The sequence below is a fragment of the Salmo salar genome, chromosome ssa23, assembly GCF_905237065.1.
Source record: "Salmo salar chromosome ssa23, Ssal_v3.1, whole genome shotgun sequence".
Classification (NCBI taxonomy): domain Eukaryota; kingdom Metazoa; phylum Chordata; class Actinopteri; order Salmoniformes; family Salmonidae; genus Salmo; species Salmo salar.
This window is the reverse complement of record NC_059464.1, coordinates 15,446,708-15,466,423: the sequence shown is the minus strand read 5'-3', so window position 1 is coordinate 15,466,423 and position 19,716 is coordinate 15,446,708. Positions and strand designations below refer to the sequence as shown.

Below are 19,716 nucleotides of genomic sequence, written 5' to 3'. Positions count from 1 at the left end.
CTTTCTCAGCAGGTATCAGAATATGGGATGCACTATGACCTTTTGACCTTGAACCTTTGTGCAAAGGCTTTTGGCCCATATGAGTCTTTCATTTATGCAGGATATGACTGCAACCATCTGCATCAATATCAGATGCATATTTTTCAATATTTACTTTGAAGACGTCAATTTATTCTGTGGTGAAACATTCAGAAGACTCGACAGTAACTCTTGTTTTGAGTACTCCTCAACTGGGCCTGACAAGAGCTAGCCACATGTAAACCTGGTGGCATGGCCTCAGTGAAAGTTGTTGGGATTTACAGCTGCCAGTTATTAATTAAACAATCATTTTAGCAACACGTCTTAGACAGCGAAGGGGTTGCAAATGGGACAGAGAGAGAGGTAGAGAGACGGGTAGAGAGAGAGAGAGAGAGATCTTGATGGAGGATTAGACTTGGTCATTGTGTGTTGTCCCTGCTGTGTCCGGGGAGGGTGACTAGTGCAGGGGAGGATGCGCATCAGCGGCCTCTGAGGACAAATCCGATAAAGGTGACAACTTTCATCACGCCCTCTGGAAGCCAGCAGAGAACCCGGGGCCAACCCTGTCTCACTGGCGTCATTAAGCTACAGTATATCACAGTCTCACTAATTGACATGGCAGGGTTAGAGGAGGGGAAGAGCAGGAGAAGAGAGCAACAGAGGCTGAAAATAACTCCGGGTCAGGGGCAGAGAGGAGCGAGGGGAAGGGGACAGACTTAACTACCAGGGAGCAGTTGTGAGTGGGCGATTGCTGATACAGGGGCAGGATCTGGAGTTTGTTTATCTGCTCGCAGCATATGTGTACTACTCTCTGAGTGTATTTAGTAGTAGCTTCATCTGCATCAGCACTTAGGCTACAGTAGGCCTATACCTCTCTCCCGGCTTGCGTCTGTGCCACCACAGTAAGCAGGCATATGTAGTGACTGCAGTGCTCTGTGTGTTTCTACGGCAACTGGAATGGACGTCTTTGTCAGCACCAGTTAATGTTTTTATCAGTTAAAAAGGCTATTAAAACCCCATTAAAAAGGGAGTTCTGTCATACATTTCCAAAGTAGGCAACAACTACTCTCTCTCTCTCTCTCTCTCTCTCTCTCTCTCTCTCTCTCTCTCTCTCTCTCTCTCTCTGCGTGTGTGTCTACCACAGATCCCCTTTTCATCTTCAAGTTTTTTGCAGAGAGGCTGGGTACTATGGATATGTCTTGGCATGATGCTGGCGTCACATAATAAAGTTAAATGGATCAATTTGCAAGGCGTAATTCGCTTAAAGTAACTGCGCTTGTTGTCACTTTGTGTTCTGGCTGACAGGTTGGGGAAGTTTCACTCTATTAAAGAATGGAGCTAGCTACAAATACACCTCTCTCTCCTTCACCAGATGCCTGGCTGATGTTAGTCTCCATCAGACACAGCGTTAGATACGGGCTAAGGCAGAACTATAAAGAACTCTGTATAGGGCTAAGGTAGCATCACGTTGAGTTAGCACCATGTTTCCAGACGCCTAACTGGTGTCAGCCACTGACTTTCAATCAGGCACTGGGTTAGACAAGGGATAAGACATAAGAGCATAGAGCTCTAAAGTACTCCAACAGGCTTGAGACTACACAGGTCACAAGGTTAATAGAGCAGTGTTCAGCCTCAACCAAATGATAAAGCCTTTCCATTCTGAACAGGGGTTGCTGTGTGGTGTCCTCCTACTTCTTCTCTCCTACAGCAGAAGACGTTTGCAGCCAGCCCGTACTCGGACCCCATCACAGTGAAGCTCCACAGTGGTATGGCTCGCCATGCTGAGGACCCAGAGATGCTGTGGGTCATGGGCCCTGTCCTGGCCGTCGTACTCATCATCATCATCGTCATCGCCATCCTGCTCTTCAAGAGGTAAATACGCCGCCACGCCAAATATTTCTGATCTGCAAATAGGTGGAAATTGTGGGCTAAAATGTTAGGTAGTGACATGGGATTGGCAGAACAATTGCTGCAATGAATGTGCGTCACGACACTCTAGTGTTTGATGTGGATTGTTTTTCACAAGTGCCCGCAACTGTACATGTACATTACTGCTAAAGGCAGTTAGGACACAACTGATAACTACAAACTTTGACAGTATGTGAAATTTCTAAAATCGAGTATGCTTTAAATGCCAGGATGGCATGCTCATTTTGGCTTTTCATCTAGTAGAATTCGCTACACAATTGTGAGGAGGATAATTGTCTCTCCAGACTCACGTGTGTAGAGCAGACAGTGTCAAAAGAGGTGGTTAACTTGCATCGGCATGACAGTTGGCACAAATGCACATATACACTACATGACCAAAAGTATGTGGACACCTGCCTGTCGAACATCTCATTCCAAAATCCTCGGCATTAATATGGAGTTTGCTGCTATAAAAGCCTCCATTCTTCTGGGAAGGCTTTCCACTAGATGTTGGAACATTGCTGCTGGGACTTGCTTCCACAAGACCGTTAGTGAGGTCGGGCACTGATGTTGGGCGATTAGGCCTGGCTCACGGTCTGCATTCCAATTCATCCCAAAGGTGTTCGATGGGATTGTGGTCAGGGCTCTGTCAAGTTCTTCCACACCGATCTTGACAAACCATTTCTGGACCTCGCTTTGTGCATGGGGGCATTGTCATGCAGGAACAGGAAACTGTTGCCACAAAGTTGGAAGCACAGAATCGTCTAGAATGTCATTGTATGCTGTAGCGTTAAGATTTCCCTTCACTGGAACTAAGGGGCCTAGCCTGAACAATGAAAACAGCCCCAGACCATTATTCCTCCTCCCCCAAACTTTACAGTGGGGTAGGTAGCATTCTTCTGGCATCCACCAAACCCAGATTTGTCTGTCAGACTGGAAGATGGTGAAGCGGGATTCAACACTCCATAGAACACATTTCAACTGCTCCAGAGTCCAATGGCCGCGAGCTTTACACCACTCCGTCCGATGCTTCGCATTGTGCATGGTGATCTTAAGCTTGTGTGCGGCTGCTCGGGCATGAAGCTCCCGATTTAACAGTTTATGCACTGACGTTGCTTCCACAGGCAGTTTGGAACTCGTATTGAGTGTTGCAACAGAGGACAACCAATTTTTACGTGCCAAGCGCTTCAGCACTCGGTGGTCCCGTTCTTTGAGCTTGTGGCAGTCCCGTTCTTTAAGCTTGTGTGGCCTATCACTATCACGCGGCTGACGTTTACACTTCACAATAACAGCACTTACAGTTGACCGGGGCAGCTCTAGCAGGGCAGAAATTTGGCGAACTGACTTCTTGGAACGGTTGCATCTTATGATGGTGCCACATTGAAAGGCTCTGCTCGATTTTATACACCTGTCAGCAACAGGTGTGGCTGAAATAGCCTAATCCACTCATTTGAAGGGGTGTCCACATACTTTTGTATAGTGTATTTGACCACATCCCAAAGTATGCTAATGAGCCCCACCAGTACATTGCCCCCACCTATGAATGATGACCGATGATTGTTCATATTCTAAATGTTGGGTAGAAACATGTCTGATTATACTTACAAGGTACAGAACTGTGCCATGTGAGTTCATATGTGTACCTGTGAAGAGTACCTTTCCTTTTTTGTACCCCAGGGAACAACGCTGTATCCTAACCATACCCCATTTTTTGAGAGTGTGTTAATACATGTTCCAAGCGATAATTATGAACCTGATGGCACTGCAGAAATATTGACGCACTCAACCAAGTGTGGTCACAGTACAAAATAGAAAACTAATTGAAATCAGAAAACAGCAGTATACTGTCATTTTATAGAAATAACAACTTCAAGTTGTTGTATGTACTTAAAGCAAAGTGCAACAATGTATTCTTGGCACTATACACCATACGGTGCATTTGGAAAGTATTCAGAGCTCTTGAATTTTTCCACATTTTGTTATGTTACAGCCTTATTATAAAACAACCTTATTGTTTTTTTCCCCTCATCAATCTACACACAACACCCCATAATGACACAGCAAAGATTTGATTTTAGAAATGTTTGCTAATTTATAAAAAATAAGAAACTGAAATATAAAATTTACATAAGTATTCAGACCCATTACTTAGTACTTTGTTGAAGCACTTTTGGCAGCGATTACGGCCTCACATTCTCTTCGGTATAACGCTACAAGCTTGGCACACCTGTATTTGGGGAGTTTCTCCCATTGTTCTTTGTCAGGTTGGATGGGGAGTGTCGCTGCACAGCTATTTTCAGGTCTCTCCAGAGATGTTTGATCGGGTTCAAGTCTGGGCTCTGGCTGGGCCACTCAAGGACATTCCGAGACTTGTCCCGAAGCCACTCCTGCATTGTCTTGGCTGTGTGCTTATGGTCGTTTTCCTGTTGGAAGGTGAACCTTCGCCCCAGTCTGAGGTCCTGAGCGCTCTGGAGCAGGTTTTCATCAAGGATCTCTCTGTACTTTGGCCTGTTTATTTTTCCCTCGATCCTGACAAGTCTCCCATTACCTGCCACTGAAAAACATCCTCCCAGCATTATGCTGCCACCACCATGCTTCACCATATGGATGTTGCCAGGTTTCCTCCAGACGTGACTCTTGGCATTCAGGCCAAAGAGTTCAATCTTGGTTTCATCAGACCAGAGAATCTTGTTTATCATGGTCTGAGAATCTTTAGGTGCCTTTTGGCAAACTCCAAGCAGGCTGTCATGTGCGTTTTACCTGAGGAGTGGCTTCAGTCTGGTCACTCTACCATAACAGCCTGATTGGTGGAGTGTTGCAGAGATGGTTGTCCTTCTGGAAGGTTCTCCCATGTCCAAAGAGGAACTCTCGAGCTCTGTTAGAGTGACCATCGGGTTCTTGGCCACCTCCCTGACCAAGGCCCTTCTCCCCCGATTGCTCAGTTTGGATGTGCGGACGGCTCTTAGAAGAGTCTTGGTAGTTCGAAACTATTTCCATTTTAGAATGATGGAGGCCACTGTTTTTGGGGACCTTCAATGCTGCAGACATTTTTTGGTACCCTTCCTCAGATCTGTGCCTCAAAACAATCCTGTCTCGGAGCTCTACGGACAATTCCTTCAACTTTATGGCCTGGTTTTTGCACTGACATGCACTGTCAAATGTGGGACCTTATATAGACAGGTGTGTGCCTTTCCAAATCATGACCAATCAATTGAATTTACCACTGATGTACTCCAGTCCATCAGTGTAGAAACATCTCAATGATGATCAGTAGAAGCAGGATGCGCCTGAGCTTAATTTCGAGTCTCATAGCTAAGGGTCTGAAAATAAGGTCTTTATTATTCATTTTTTTTATGTGTTAAAATGTCTAAAAACCTGTTTTCGCTTAATCATTAAGGGGTATTGTGTGTAGATTGATGAGGAAAATAGTTTATTTAATAAATTTTTTAAAAAGGCTGTAACTCAACAAAATGTGTCTGAGTACTTTCTGAATGCTCTGTATATACATAAGTGGACACCCCTACAAATGAGTGGATTCGACAATTTCAGCCACACCCATTGCTGACAGGTGTTTAAAATCGAGCACACAGCCATGCAAACTCCATAGATGACCAGCAGTAGAATGGCCTTACTGAAGAGCTCAGTGACTTTCAACGTGGCACCGTGATAGGATGCCACCTTTCCAACAAGTCAGTTTGTCAAATTTCTGCCCTGCTAGAGCTGCCCTGGTCAACTGTAAGTGCTGTTATTGTGAAGTGGAAATGTGTAGGAGCAACAACGGCTCAGCCGCGAAGTGATAGCCCACACAAGCCCACAGAACGGGATCGCCGAATGCTGATGTGCGAAGGGCGTAAAAATCTTCTGTCCTCGGTTGCAACAATACTGAGTTCCAAACTGCCTCTGGAAGCAACGTCAGCACAAGTACTGTTCGTCGGGAGCTTCATGAAATAGGTTTCCATGGCCGAGGAGCCACACCCAAGCCTAAGATCACCATGTGCAATGCCAAGCGTCGGCTGGAGTGGTGTAAATCTCACCACCAATTGACTCTGAAGCAGTGGGAATGCGTTTGCTGGAGTGTTGAATCACGCTTCACCATCTTCCAGTCTGACGAATGAACCTGGGTTTGGCGGATGCCAGGAGAATGCTACCTGCCCGAATGCATAGTGCCAACTGTAAAGTTTGGTGGAGGAGGAATAATGGTCTGGGGCTGTTTTTCATGGTTCTGGCTAGGCCCCTTAGTTCCAGTGAAGGGAACTCTTATTAATGCTATATCATACAATTACATTCTAGTTGATTCTGTGCTTCCAACTTTGTGGCAACAGTTTTGGGAAGACCCTTTCCTGTTTCAGAATGACAATACCCCCATGCACAAAGCGAGGTCCATACAGAAATGGTTTGTTGAGATTGGTGTGGAAGAACTTGAATGGCCTGCATTCGTTGGAGTTCAGTGGTTACTCCAACAAGACAGATAGACATTCATCTGGCCTCGGCCTGAAGTCCTATAGGCTCTGTGAGACTCTCTTCTTGGAGTGGGAATTGATATGAGAGGTATCTCAGTCAGGTAGCCTGTGGCCCTGCTCTCCCAGAGTTGGCCCAGCCGTGTTTTCTCTGCTCTCTTTGAATGTAGCTGTCCTTAGAGCTTCTAACTGAGCTAGCGTAAGAGAGAGAGGGGAGAAGAGGGGATCCATATGCTTCTTCCACTAATAATGAAATCTCAGCTAGCTAGCACACTGCTGGGATGGGACGAGCTGGTCCTCCTTTCTCTGTCTTCTATCTGTTCAACTTTCTTCTCCTCTTTTGTCACTCTTCTCTCTTACTGTTCGTCCAGTCTTTGAGTTGCTGGGGTTGTTGTAGTGTAGCTCTCCTTACTTCTCAGACACTTCAGCCCTGCTTGAACAAAAAAAGGGAATCAGGTGCTTGACTTGATCATTTAAAAAGGACTTAATCATTTAAAAAAGCATTCCAAAATGTTTGGCCTCACCTTAATTCTCCTCACTCTGGCGATCAGATGGAGCCAGACCTCAACTCGCTCTTACACGACAACCCAGGAAAGTAATGAGCTGAACTCAGCTGAACTAGTAATTCAAAGTATTACTCTGTGGATAAGTCCAGGCAAGGCTGACTTAGATGGCAGGAGGGTGGAGAATTTCTTCACAGCAAATGAGAAGAAATCTTTTGATGTGTCCCAATTTAACATGCCTATTTGACTGCATAGGCCCGTAGCTCTCTGATGTCCATGCCAGGACACATAGCAACTTTTTATGACTTGGAAGTAATTTTGCTAGAATGGATTGTCCTCAAATATAAATGAATGTAAACTCTACAAAATGCAATACAAGAGGCAGATCTATAGACATTTCAACAGTTGCAAAAGTATATGAGGTGAAATAGCTTATTATATAATAACCCCATCCTCATCTGTCCACACAATGTTGTAGGATATCATAGTTGATACCGGGACGTTAGTTGCAGGATGCAACCTACTGTATTTCCACTGAGCTAGTACAATATCTACCTCAAGTAATCTGAAGGAGCAGAGTGCACCATCATCAAGCCTGTCCAACTGCAGAGAATATAATTATCTCCTGAATGCCCCACATAGCAGATATGTAGATCCTCCTTTTTTAGTTTTCCAGCATATGTATCTTAAGAGAATGGGTTGTAAAGAAAAAAACGGATATTTAAACAATTGTTGAAGATGATCACAGTGACAGGGATTGAGATCTGGGCGCCTGGAGGAAAAACTCATTTTCGAAATGTCAGCGTTATTATCTGAATAAAACCGCAGGGCTGAGAGATTGGAGGAGAGAGGGAGAGAGAGGGTGGGAAGGAGGGATGGATGGAAGGAGGGAGGGAGGGAGGTGTGAAGTAAAGAGCTTGTATGAGCCAGTGCTGTTCCCCGTCCACTGCTTCTATGCTTTAAACCTGTAATTTAATCCTCCTCCCTCTCTCTCTCTGTGTTTTTTCCCTCGTTCACTTTCCCCCTGCTTTCTGTGGACGCAGCAAACAAGAAAGGTTAGTACTTCTCTCCTGTTTTACACCCTTACACCGCTTTCCCCCCTCTCAACCCTGGCTTGGCTGTCAATCTGCAGCACACGTCTCCTCTCCCATCCCCTTAAGGCGTCAGCAGGCTTCAGTTCATCTGGCTGAACGAGTGTGCTTGCATAGTCCCTTAAAAGACCTTCACTTGAAAAAAATATGTTTTTACATCAAATTAAGATGTTTGGTGCAATATTTCTGAAGTGAAAAAATGTACATGAAACCGATTCGTCTCTCGTTGAATGACAAAAAACACTTAATTGAAGAACCCCTGCTGTTGACCAATCACCGACGAATGGGAGTAGACTTCAGCTACTGACTTCGGCTTGCCTCAAACTTTTTGCTGTTGTGCCCGAACAACCGATAAAACCCTCGCTGAGACACAAACTAACAAAAACGTCACAAAATGTAATCACAATATAGGCTCAAACCGTTCCAAACTGTTACGGCTGGGAAGCATGTGGACGGATGCCTTTACTCCTCTATAAGATGTGCTTCTGGGTCAGGCTGCTCCACTCTGTTCTGTTCTGACTGAAGCCTGATGTAGAGAGTCAGAGTGACAGACTGACATGCTCTTTGTTTCTACTACTATGTCAAAATCACACATAGCGAGGTCCAGTATGCGATCGATTCTTTTTTACTACTCTTTTTACTGACTCGAAAGTCATGATTCGTTTTTCTGAGTGACTCGTTCATTTTAGTCGTTCTTTTAACCTGCAAGATTGATACACGCTCCTCCGGCTCAACGGCTCCAGAGATGTGCTCTGACCAACAACTGTCTGTCATAATTACGCAAAGGAAAATAGATCATGCTGCAGGCAGCATAGAGAAGAAAAATATATGTTAACTGATAATTGCTCTCATGGTGCAAGAATGAATGCAATTCATTAATTATTGAATGTCATGATGGAATCGGCTTTGTAGAATCAAAACATGCACAGCCTCTGCTCGACAAACTTGAACTCGAGAACAAATCGTTTGGGGGGGCTGCAGTTTGCGAACCATATTGTGCTTATCACCCTCATGGCAGTCGAGCAATGCATTCCTCCAACAGTCGTTCACAATCTAGTCCGGATGTGGCCACAACTAGACCTTGTTTCAAATGTATAAAGACATAATCTTATTTGTATACCTAGCAATCAACAAATGTAGGCCTACATTGTTTAAACAACAAGTCTCAGTCACAAATGACAGCTTCAATAAGCACCCTACGGTGAATGACACGTGAACGAGAGGCTTGTAGGATTATGACAGTTTTAAGTTCATCGTTCGCCGGTAGGGGCTCCTACCTGCCAACTATGATGAACGAGAGGCTTGTAGAATCATGACTCTTTCAAGTTTTCAGTTCATCGTTCACTGGTGTGGGGCCCTGCGTGTTCTGGCCATTACTGACTCAAATGAACGAAATGAGTCTAAAGAATCGTTCTTTTGACTGAACTTCCAATCACTATCACACCTCTATGTCTTGTTTCTTTGACTGGTGTGTTGTGTTTTTTCTCAGAAGACATGTCTGGCACTTGACTGGTTGTGTGTCTGCGTGTGTGTGTGCGTGTGTTGTTCCACGCATGTAGTGTTTGCGCGTGTGAGCATGCAAATGTGTGCATGTGTGTGTGGGCAATGTTTACAGGCAGCTTTGAGAAATTTCTTTGTGATCTCGTTGATCTGCTGAGCTACGTCTCTCTGAGAGATCATAGTCTGTGGTTTCTCCTTCGCCCCGTTCCCTCCACCACCACCCACACACACCTGCAGCCCTGACGCCTTGCAAGCTAAATGCAAAAGTTGGAGTTCAAATTACATGTTGTTTCCTAGGCAATAGTCAGAATAACAAAGCACCCTTTCCCACACGTCCTTATTTCATGCCTCCATGCTTTATTACGATCTCCATTACAATCCCCATCTCGCCGTCCACCTCCATGGCTGTGTCCCAAACGGCATCTTATTTCCTATATATTGAAGCTCTATTGACCCGAGCCTTAAGGGCTTTCATCAAAAATAGTGCACCGCAGTTACAGTTGAAGTCGGAAGTTTACATACAATTAGGCTGGAGTCATTAAAACTCGTTTTTCAACCTCTCCACAAATATCTTGTTAACAAACTATAGTTTTGGCAAGTCAGTTAGGACATCTACTTTGTGCATGACACAAGTAATTTATCCAACAATTGTTTACAGACAGATTATTTCACTTATAATTCACTGTATCACAATTCCAGTGGGTCAGAAGTTTACATACACTAAGTTGACTGTGACTTTAACAGCTTGGAAAATTCCAGAAAATGATGTCATGGCTTCAGAAGCTTCTGATAGGCTAATTGACATCATTTGAGTCAATTGGAGGTGTACTTGTGGGTGTATTTCAAGGCCTACCTTCAAACTTAGTGCCTCTTTGCTTGACATAATGGGAAAATCTAAAGAAATCAGCCAAGACCTCAGAAGAAAATTGTAGACCTCCACAAGTCTGGTTCATCCTTGGGAGAAATGTCCAAATGCCTGAAGGTACCACGTTCATCTGTTCAAACAATAGTACACAATTATAAACATCATGGGACCACGCAACCGTCATACCGCTCAGGAAGGAGATGCGTTCTGTCTCCTAGAGATGAACGTACTTTGGTGCGAAAAGTGCAAATCAATCGCCGAACAACAGCAAAGGACCTTGTGAGAATGCTGGAGGAAACAGGTACAAAAGTATCTATATCCTCAGTAAAACGAGTCCTATATCGATATAACCTGAAAGGCCACTCAGCAAGGAAGAAGCCACTGCTCCAGACCTGCCATAAAAAACTTGACTACGGTTTGCAACTGCACATGGGGACAAAGATCATCCTTTTTGGAGATATGTCCTCTGGTCTGATGAAGCAAAAATAGAACTGTTTGGCGATAATGACCATAGTTATGTTTGGAGGAAAAAGGGGGATGCTTGGAAACCGAAGAACACCATCCCAACCCGTGAAGCACGGGGGTGGCAGCATCATGTTTTAGGGGTGCTTTACTGCAGGAGGGACTGGTGCACTTCACAAAATAGAAGGCATCATGAGGGAGGAAAATTATGTGGATATATTGAAGCAACATCTCAAGACATAAGTCAGGAAGTGTCATCGTCGCTGGTGTAGGTGGCAGGGAAGTCAGGCGCAGGAGAAACCAACTTGTCAAAGATATCCTTGGTAGCAGGAAAGGGGCAGAGTCAAATGCAGGAGACTGAGGTCCGTTAACACAGATGTTTAATAAACACCGAATAAACAAAGTCGCCACAAGGCAGGGTGCGCCGAACACAAGACAGGAGGACAGCTCCAAAATCAAAAACGCACAGGGCGCAGCCCGGCAACCCTAATGCCTAACCCAAAAATACGGGGCGTAGCTAAAGCAGCGCAAAAACACCGACTGCCACACATAACATGACATGTAATAATCCCGCACGAATTCCCAAACCAAAAAGACAAACTAAATACCCCCCCACTAATGACTAACAAGGAACAGGTGCGGACCTAGACAGACAAAACCAAAAGACACAGAAACGTAGATCGGTGGCAGTTAGTAGGCCGGCGACGACGACCGCCGAGCACCACCGGGGAGGGGCGCCACCTTCTGTGGACGCTGTGACACAACTTGTATTCTCTGGAGTTGTTTAATAAACAAATAAACAAACTCCAAAACCAACGTACATAAAAAATAACATGGGTAAAAATACCCGTAGCACACCAATACATAATTCATGACAAAAATAACAAACAAACAATCTCGGACAAGAACATGAGGGGAAACAGAGGGTTAAATACACAACATGTAATGAATGGGCTTGGAACCAGGTGTGTAGGAAAATAAGACAAAACCAATGGAAAATGAAAAATGGATCAGTGATGGCTAGAAGACCGGTGACGTTGACCGCCGAGCACCACCCGAACAAGGAGGGGCTTCGACTTCGGTAGAAGTCGTGACAGCAAGTTAAAGCTTGGTCGCAAATGGGTCTTCCAAATGGACAATGACCCCAAGCAATACTTCCAAAGTTGTGGCAAAATGGCTTAAAGACAACAAAGTCAAGGTAATTGGAGTGGCCATCACAAAGCCCTGACCTCAGTCCTATAGAAGATTTTTGGGCAGAACTGAAAAAGCATGTGCGAGCAAGGAGGCCTATAAACCTGACTCCGTTACACCAGCTCTGTCAGGAGGAATGGGCCAATATTCACCCAACTTATTGTGGGAAGCTTGTGGAAGGATACCCGAAACGTTTTACCCAAGTTAAACAATTGAAAGGCAATGCTACCAAATACTAATTGAGTGTATGTAAACTTCTGACCCACTGGGAATGTGATGAAAGAAATAAAAGCTGAAATAAATCATTCTCTCTACTATTATTCTGACATTTTACATTCTTAAAATGAAGTGGTGATCCTAACTGACCTAAGACAGGGAATTTTTACTAGGATTAAATGTCAGGAATTGTGAAAAACTGAGTTTAAATGTATTTGGCTAAGGTGTATATAAACTTCCGACTTCAACTGTAAGTTTAAGGCTAGTAACATGACTGGCACCTCCCATAGACAGCTATGATAGCATGGCATCACTAATAGCTGCCCCTGAGAGAGAGTTAGGTGAGCACATCAGCAGCAGCACTCAGCGATGGAGGCTACTGCACATGACATGCTAGCGTAATGTTAGCGCTACCCAGAGAAACGAACGCAGGCTTTAATGCATTTGCGTGGCAGCAGCTGTAACATGTCTAGGAGACGTGTGTGACGCATTGGGAATGGAGGAGATGTGCTCTCTCTCTCTGTTTCTCCCTCTTCCTACTTTCCTTCCTCCTCTCCTTCTCTTTCTCTCTCCTCTCTCTACTCCATCCCCCTTTCCCCTTCCCCAAGTCCCTCCCTCACCCACTCCCCCCTCCCGCTCTCCTTCCCTCCCTCCTTCTGTCTTTCTCTCCACCTCTGTAATTAGCCAGCCTTGCTAGTCTGTCACTGCAACTGATCCGTTAATTGCTCAGCCTGTTTGTTTTCACACATTCATATGGGGGAAATTAGAGGTTTTAATGAGCGTAAACCTAAAACTGTGTCACCATTTCCCCCCCAGCTGTGTAGACAGTAAATTGGGCCCTCCACACATAAACTGCCTCATCTGGGGAACCAACGAACACAGCCCGGCAGACAGTGTTATTTAACAACAGCATACTCAAATGGCACCCTATTCCCTATATAGCGCATTACTTTTGACCAGAGGTGAGGGCTGTGGCTATGGTCAAAAGTAGTGCATTATATAGCGGGGATGGTGCAGTTTGGGACATAAAACAAATGTACTTATTTATGTGTACTGTATTTATATTTTGTATTCTGTAGGTTGACTTTGTGTCTTGTCTGTCTTGTACATTGTCTATTACTGGAAGCACCTATTCATTAAGTCAATTTCCGGGTATGTGTAAATGTGATTCTGGGATTGTGATCTGACTCTGAAGAGTAGATGTGTGCCTCTGCTTCAGGAAGTTACAAATCTCAACATAACTTTTAACTACCTGCAAACTGAGCATCGTCTTGGTATCCGGTATCTTCCACATCATTGCAGAAATAAACAGATATCAGTCTTTGGGTTGGGTTCTGATGGGTAATCTGTATAATGGGTTGACCATCTCAAGCCAGCAGGCCACTGCTGTATGGTTACATTCCAATGTCTAAAGGCCTTTTAGCATGCCACTTAAAATACATGCCAAATACATTACATTCTAAATAGTAGTGTGAATATTGGAGCAGAGTATATACTGTGTTTACAGCTCCTCTCATGGCCTCTCCTCCCTGCCTGTCTCCGCAGGAAACGAGCATCTCCCTCTGCCAAGGATGAGCACTCTGCTGGGGTGAAGGACTCTCTGCTGGCCCACTCCTCTGACCCTGTGGAGATGAGACGACTTAACTACCAGACACAAGGTATAGACACACACAAACTCACCCACCCAGACACACTAGCAGACCCGACTGATCACTAGACACACACTGCAAATTCGGACGTTTGAAAAGGTCCTAAGAACATCGATAGGCCTTTCTCGGCACACTGGGAGCAAACTCATGATTCTCGGAGTCGGAGCACGCTGCTTAGACCACTGTGCTACCGCAGTTCACAATGTTCTAGCAAGCCGCGAGAATACTGTGAATACTGATGATACCTGATGGTAATAGTGCGTTGTTTTTCATTATTTTTGTTTTAAGCCTTCCTTAATAAACCACAGTCCTAACCTTAACCACTCGGAATTAACACAAAGTTAACCCTTTGAGTTGTTTCTGTTTTACCCCTGTAACCACACGGAATTAACCCTGTGACCATGCAGAATGAATGGGTGAAAAATAGACGCTCATCCATAATACGTTGAATTTCGAAGGGAAACTTCGAGATCTTGTTGAGCAGACAAACAACCCACACAGACGCACTTACATTTAGCAACCATGGCCAAACTTTCCACTTTGCCCACAGACAAATCTCTAACAAGGTTGCTTATAAAACCTGGCCTCTAGCCACCTCCACTGGTCACACTCCTACGCTTTGATAAATTCTGGTAAATGTGTAGATTTCTGTAACCACTTTGATAGGAGAAGCAATGTAGTGCAGCTCACAGGACAGCTTTGGAAGATGTAATAGGAAAACCATCTGAGGTCTCAGTTTATATGCAGCTAAATTAGATTCAGCTAAATTAGAACAATATCAGATGCTGGTTATCTCAAATTAAAGATAGTCAGCAAATAATTGAATGTCGACAATCATCGGTGGAATGTACCTGCTTTACTGTACAGCACATTTTCCAGCGTATTAAAAATAATAAAATAAACACAGAGTGTTAAATCAACACTGAAAGTATTGAGTTTGTGGACCCATATAGACATCGGGAACAGTGTTAAATTAACACTGCTTAGTTGAAACCCTTATTCAAATATTTCCCAGAGTGCCTTATCTTTCAAATAAAAAACACCCATGACTGTATTTGTTAGTGACAGAGATATGCTTGTTGCATTCATCCATTTTCAGCCCTCCTGACTTCACCAAGTGATAAAAAATGTGTATTATATAACACAATACCTTACACAGTTCATAAGGACTTATTTTGAGGGCCTAGTATTACCCTAATAGAGTGACCTGAAAGTCATATACATCACTTTGAACCAAAACCACATCCATCATTATTATAGTTCCCAGCATGCTCTATTGCAGGTTGGTTTTTAGAATTGTTTGTTTTAGTATCTATGTTTGTGCATGTGCATTGATGCATTGGGGAGTCCCAAGTGGCGCAGCGGTCTAAGACACTATATCTCAGTGCTAGAGGTGTCACTACAGTGCCTGGTTCGATGCAAGGCTGTATCACAACCGGTCATGACTGGGAGTCCAATAGGGCGGCTCACAATTGGCCCAGCGTTGTCCGGGTTAGGGTTTGGTAGGCCGTCATTGTAGATAAGATTTTGTTCTTAACTGACTTGCCTAGAAAAATAAAGATTACATTTTGGGGGGGGGGGGTTAGTTACATTTTTTGCACCCGTTACTGAAAAGTTTGGTCCAGTTTAAATGTCTTAGGTAGTCTCCGCACAATGTTCCTAATCCTGGAAATCATTCCGAATGCAGATGAATACAAACGCCAACTGTTGGATATCCTAACTCTGGATGGATTCCATAGGAATTACACATCACTTTGCAAACTGGCATAATGTGACTTGCAGGTAGAATTGAAAAATAATGATACATTTCCCAGGTTTTACAGAAATCCTGGTTGGAAGATTCATGGAAATGGAAGAGGGAAATCTGAAATCATTCAACCAGTCAATTTTGATAACCCTACTTCCTTCCTGGCCTGAGGTATGAATTGGGGTACAATGATGCACTTACAAAGGTACAAAGGATGACCTTACAGAGTACCACTACAGTTACAAGTGTTTGTACCCCTTTAGGCACAAATCTAAACCTTTTGTTGTGTGTAATACAATGGGCTAAAACTTGTGGTTTACAGGCCACATAGGGCTTGCATGTTACATTATGGTGACTTACAAGGTGATATGTATGTTCTATTGGAATCCAGCCAGTGTAGGGATATACAACTTTTGGAACCTGTTTTCAGAATGGGTTGGGAAGACTACGCTATGAGACTACCTAAAGCAGGGCTTTCCAACCCAGTTCCTGGAAAGCTACCATCCTATAGGTTTTCACACCAACCCTAATCTAGCATACCTGATTCTAATAATTAGCTGGTTGATAAACTAAACCAGGTTAGTTACATCTGGGGTTGGTGCGAAAACATACAGGAGGGTAGCTCTCCAGGAACGAGGTGGGCGAGACCTGAGCTAAAGCATCTAAACTGGGACAGCCATTTCAGTAACAGGTGCAATAACATATTGGATCAGTTTAGAAAATATTTGTAATTTTTATTTGAGTGGCATAATATTAATTAATGAATCCATGTACATGCACAAACAGATAATGAAACAAACCATTTTGAAAAATCAAACTGCAATAGAGCATACTGGAAAACAAGTTAATGATTGTCATGGTTTTAGTTCAAAGTGATGTGTATGAGTTCCAGGCTCCTGTATTAGGGTAAAACTCGGCACTCAAAATACAGCCTTATAAAATATGTATGGCATTGTGCTAAAGTGACACTCCAGTCTCCTTTTCACATGATTTAACATCTGATTTACTTAACAAAAGGCACATCTCAATAGGTGGTACAGGTAAGTCATGACATAGCACAAATGGGTGGGTGGGCGCTTTCTCTTTTGTTTCTCTATTGCTCTCTATTGTTCCTCACGCAAGGGGGGAGGCCGATGACATCACAATCCCATCAGACCAACTCCTTGAATGTGCTACTCCTTGAAGTTTTCAGTTTTCACTATTTTGCCTAAAACATAATTGTTGTACCCTTTCGTGTGTGGACATTACTGTATTTTATACTTGGGATATCTCTTTTAAACAGAAGAAGTTAAAAAATCACTGGAGGATGTCTTTAAAGATTTTCTTTAATAACATATTCAATTAGGATCTCACTTGGTGAAGTCCATGGGACCAAAAATGGATAAATGCAGCAATGATGTCTCTGTCACAAACAAATACAGTCATGGGTGGTAACTACAAGGTATTCTGGGAAATACACTAAGCAGTGTGTTAATTTCACACTTTCTCTGTGTTATTTGTTTTTGTTTTTAACACTGGAGAATTTTCTGTGTGGAGGTCATCATTTTGTCTTTGTTATATTGGAGGGTTGAGGATGAGAAGGATTGTAAGTTAACAAGGCCTAATGTATAGGATCATATCAATCTTGTAGTATTTGTAGTACTTGGGTTGAGGTGAAGTTGGTATACTCTATGCAAAGAGAGATACTGTAGTTGAGGATGGAAGGTACTATCTGTCGATCAACAACTCAAAGCGTTGGTTTTAGTCTGAGAGTTGAGATGTCCTCTCCCTCTAGACCTCCATTTATGACCTTAAGAAGCCTAAATGGTCTCTTATCATACCGTAAAACTTCAATTAAACGCTGTCTCAAATAGCCGCTGTCCTTTTTAATAGCCGGGCAAATAAACGTAAGTTTTAAATAAATGATGGGTCTAAATTAATTGTTTATGAGGTTGCCATTAAATAATAAAGTAATGACTCGAAGAAAGGATGGCAGTTTTTATCTCCAGTAAGAAATAGCTAGCCATTGGCTACTAAAAGCTGAGAACTGCTAGATAACTGGCAAGCAGGGTCCTGGTCAAATGTCGTGCACTATATAGGGAATAGGGTGCCATTTGGTACACAGCCTCTGTGTCTCTTCTAATGGGCTGCAATAACCCAGCTTGCTAATTAACTACCGTTGGAAGCAGCGTTGAACTCGAATTAAGCCCACAGAATCACTCTCCCTTTCTTTCTGTGCTTCCTCCTCTCCTCTCCTCTCTAGCACTTTCTTCCTGTGCTCTCTCTCGCCCTCTTTCTCACTCGGTCTCTTGCTGTCGCTCTTTCTTACTCTATGCCGTCGCTCCCTCTCTCTCTCTCTAACCCTTCATCTCATCTCTCTCCCCCCCGTTCCTCTTTTCATCTCTTTCAAACCATCTCTCTCCCCTCCATCCCTCCACGCTGGGGTGTTTTGAAGCTAGATCCTTAACAGGGATCCTCTTTAGTATTTGTTCTAGTAATGTGCTATTAGATGGGCAGCTTGTGGGTCTCTAGCAGTGGGGGACCTGTCTGATGTTGTTTACACAAATAGAGGCAGGTATGTTGTTGACTAGGTTGCCTCTTACCTTGTGTGTCCTTCGTGAGCAACAATGAAGAACAGCGCTAGACAGCAGGCGTGTCCTAATAGCTCAGTTCTTTACTATCGATGCCTCTGTTGCATACTTAAGCACTCTATGATACTTTAATATAGGGTAGTAGTACATACAGTATAGTCTAAGTCTTATGTCTAAGACAGTTATGTGTCAGGGTACGTTTGGACTGTCATGGTAGCCCGGACCCAATATCATGAGGTGAAATCGAACAGTTCAATTTGCATCCAGGCTATTGTCGTGGATGGAGACCGCCTGGAATTCCATCATTCCTCTCAGTTTCAGCCTAACAAACTGACTCTCTTCAGACGTACAGACATTTACACAACCAGGCTTTCTGAAAACCTTGGTGCTCTTTCTCTATCCCCCTTTATCTCTCTCCTAATCCTTCTTTACCCTCTTCTCCCCTCCTTTTCCTCTCTTCCCCCTTCAACATGAACGATCCCTCTGGTATTGGCTGTTGAGTATGACACACCGACCTCCCCCATCTTCTCCCCACAGGTTCCAGTGCCCTCAGTTGTCCGAACACTCCAAGTTAGTTTTCATTCCTCCTGTGTTTTCTACCTATTTAAGCATATCCTCTTTCCTTCTCTCTCTCTGATCTCTCTCTCTCTCTGTGATCTCGCTCCTCTCTCTGATCTCTCTCTCTCTCTCTCTCTCTGATCTCTGAGTCACTCTGCATCAGTTCTCTCAGTAGCACAATCACAGCTCAGACTGTGCTTCGGGGGGAGTTGGGATATGCAAAAAAACACATTTCCAATTCACACATGTACAAGTGTGGATTATATGTATGTGTAAATTGGAAATGTGTTTATTTTTTTTTGCATATCTCAACTCCCCCTGAGGCACAGTCTGAGCTGTAATAGGACAAGTATAACTACCCATCAGTTACTTATTAGTGTTAGAACTGATCCTGATCTGTATATACAGTAGTTAGTTTATGTAGTCAGTGACTGTTGCACCAAAACTGACAGCAAGTGTTGTGATGGTGCTACATTGGGAGCTGAGGTGGAACACCCCCCTCCCCCTCCTCCAAGAACACCCACCTCCACCCTCTCTATTCATCCTCCACTGCTGATTTCTGTATGTCACCCACTAAGGCCATCTCATCTCGGCTCCATGCTAGCTGCACCTTCTCTGTGAACGTCTGATTTGTAGCTCAGTCGGCTGGATCCTCCCACCCCCTTCCACTGCACTCCCACTCCCCTCATCCCCACTAGCTGTGTCACTTCCTTTCCACAGGCTGGCCTCAGAACTGCTACCTGTCACCGCTGGCTGAGAACTATCCACAGTGTTTGATTGGATGATTGGATGGCTGTTTGTGGGAGGTCAGGGGTTATAGGAGAGAGTCAGGGTTTAGAGGTCAGAGCTTAGGGTCTTTAATAATAAGCCAATAAGATAAAAACGCAGTTATATACATAGAGCCTCTATTGACAATGATATCATTAATTTATTATTTGAATCAATATTATATGTTTGAGACATTTGTGTCTGTGTTTGTTG

General features: G+C 43.8%; 1 protein-coding gene across 20 annotated transcripts in view; it reads left to right on the top strand.

Moving 5' to 3' along the window:
* The window catches only part of LOC106584181 (receptor-type tyrosine-protein phosphatase F), a 423,412-nt gene that overhangs the window by 381,217 nt on the left and 22,479 nt on the right, over positions 1–19,716 (top strand). For 12 of the 20 annotated variants that reach the window (XM_045706041.1, XM_045706038.1, XM_045706036.1 and 9 more), the window contains 4 exons: positions 1,727–1,890; positions 7,930–7,941; positions 13,757–13,869; positions 18,715–18,747. In XM_045706041.1, the coding sequence (XP_045561997.1) occupies positions 1,727–1,890; positions 7,930–7,941; positions 13,757–13,869; positions 18,715–18,747 (322 nt within the window). The remainder of the gene's footprint in view (positions 1–1,726; positions 1,891–7,929; positions 7,942–13,756; positions 13,870–18,714; positions 18,748–19,716) is intronic. The other 8 variants (XM_045706048.1, XM_045706047.1, XM_045706040.1 and 5 more) reach the window with 3 other exon arrangements.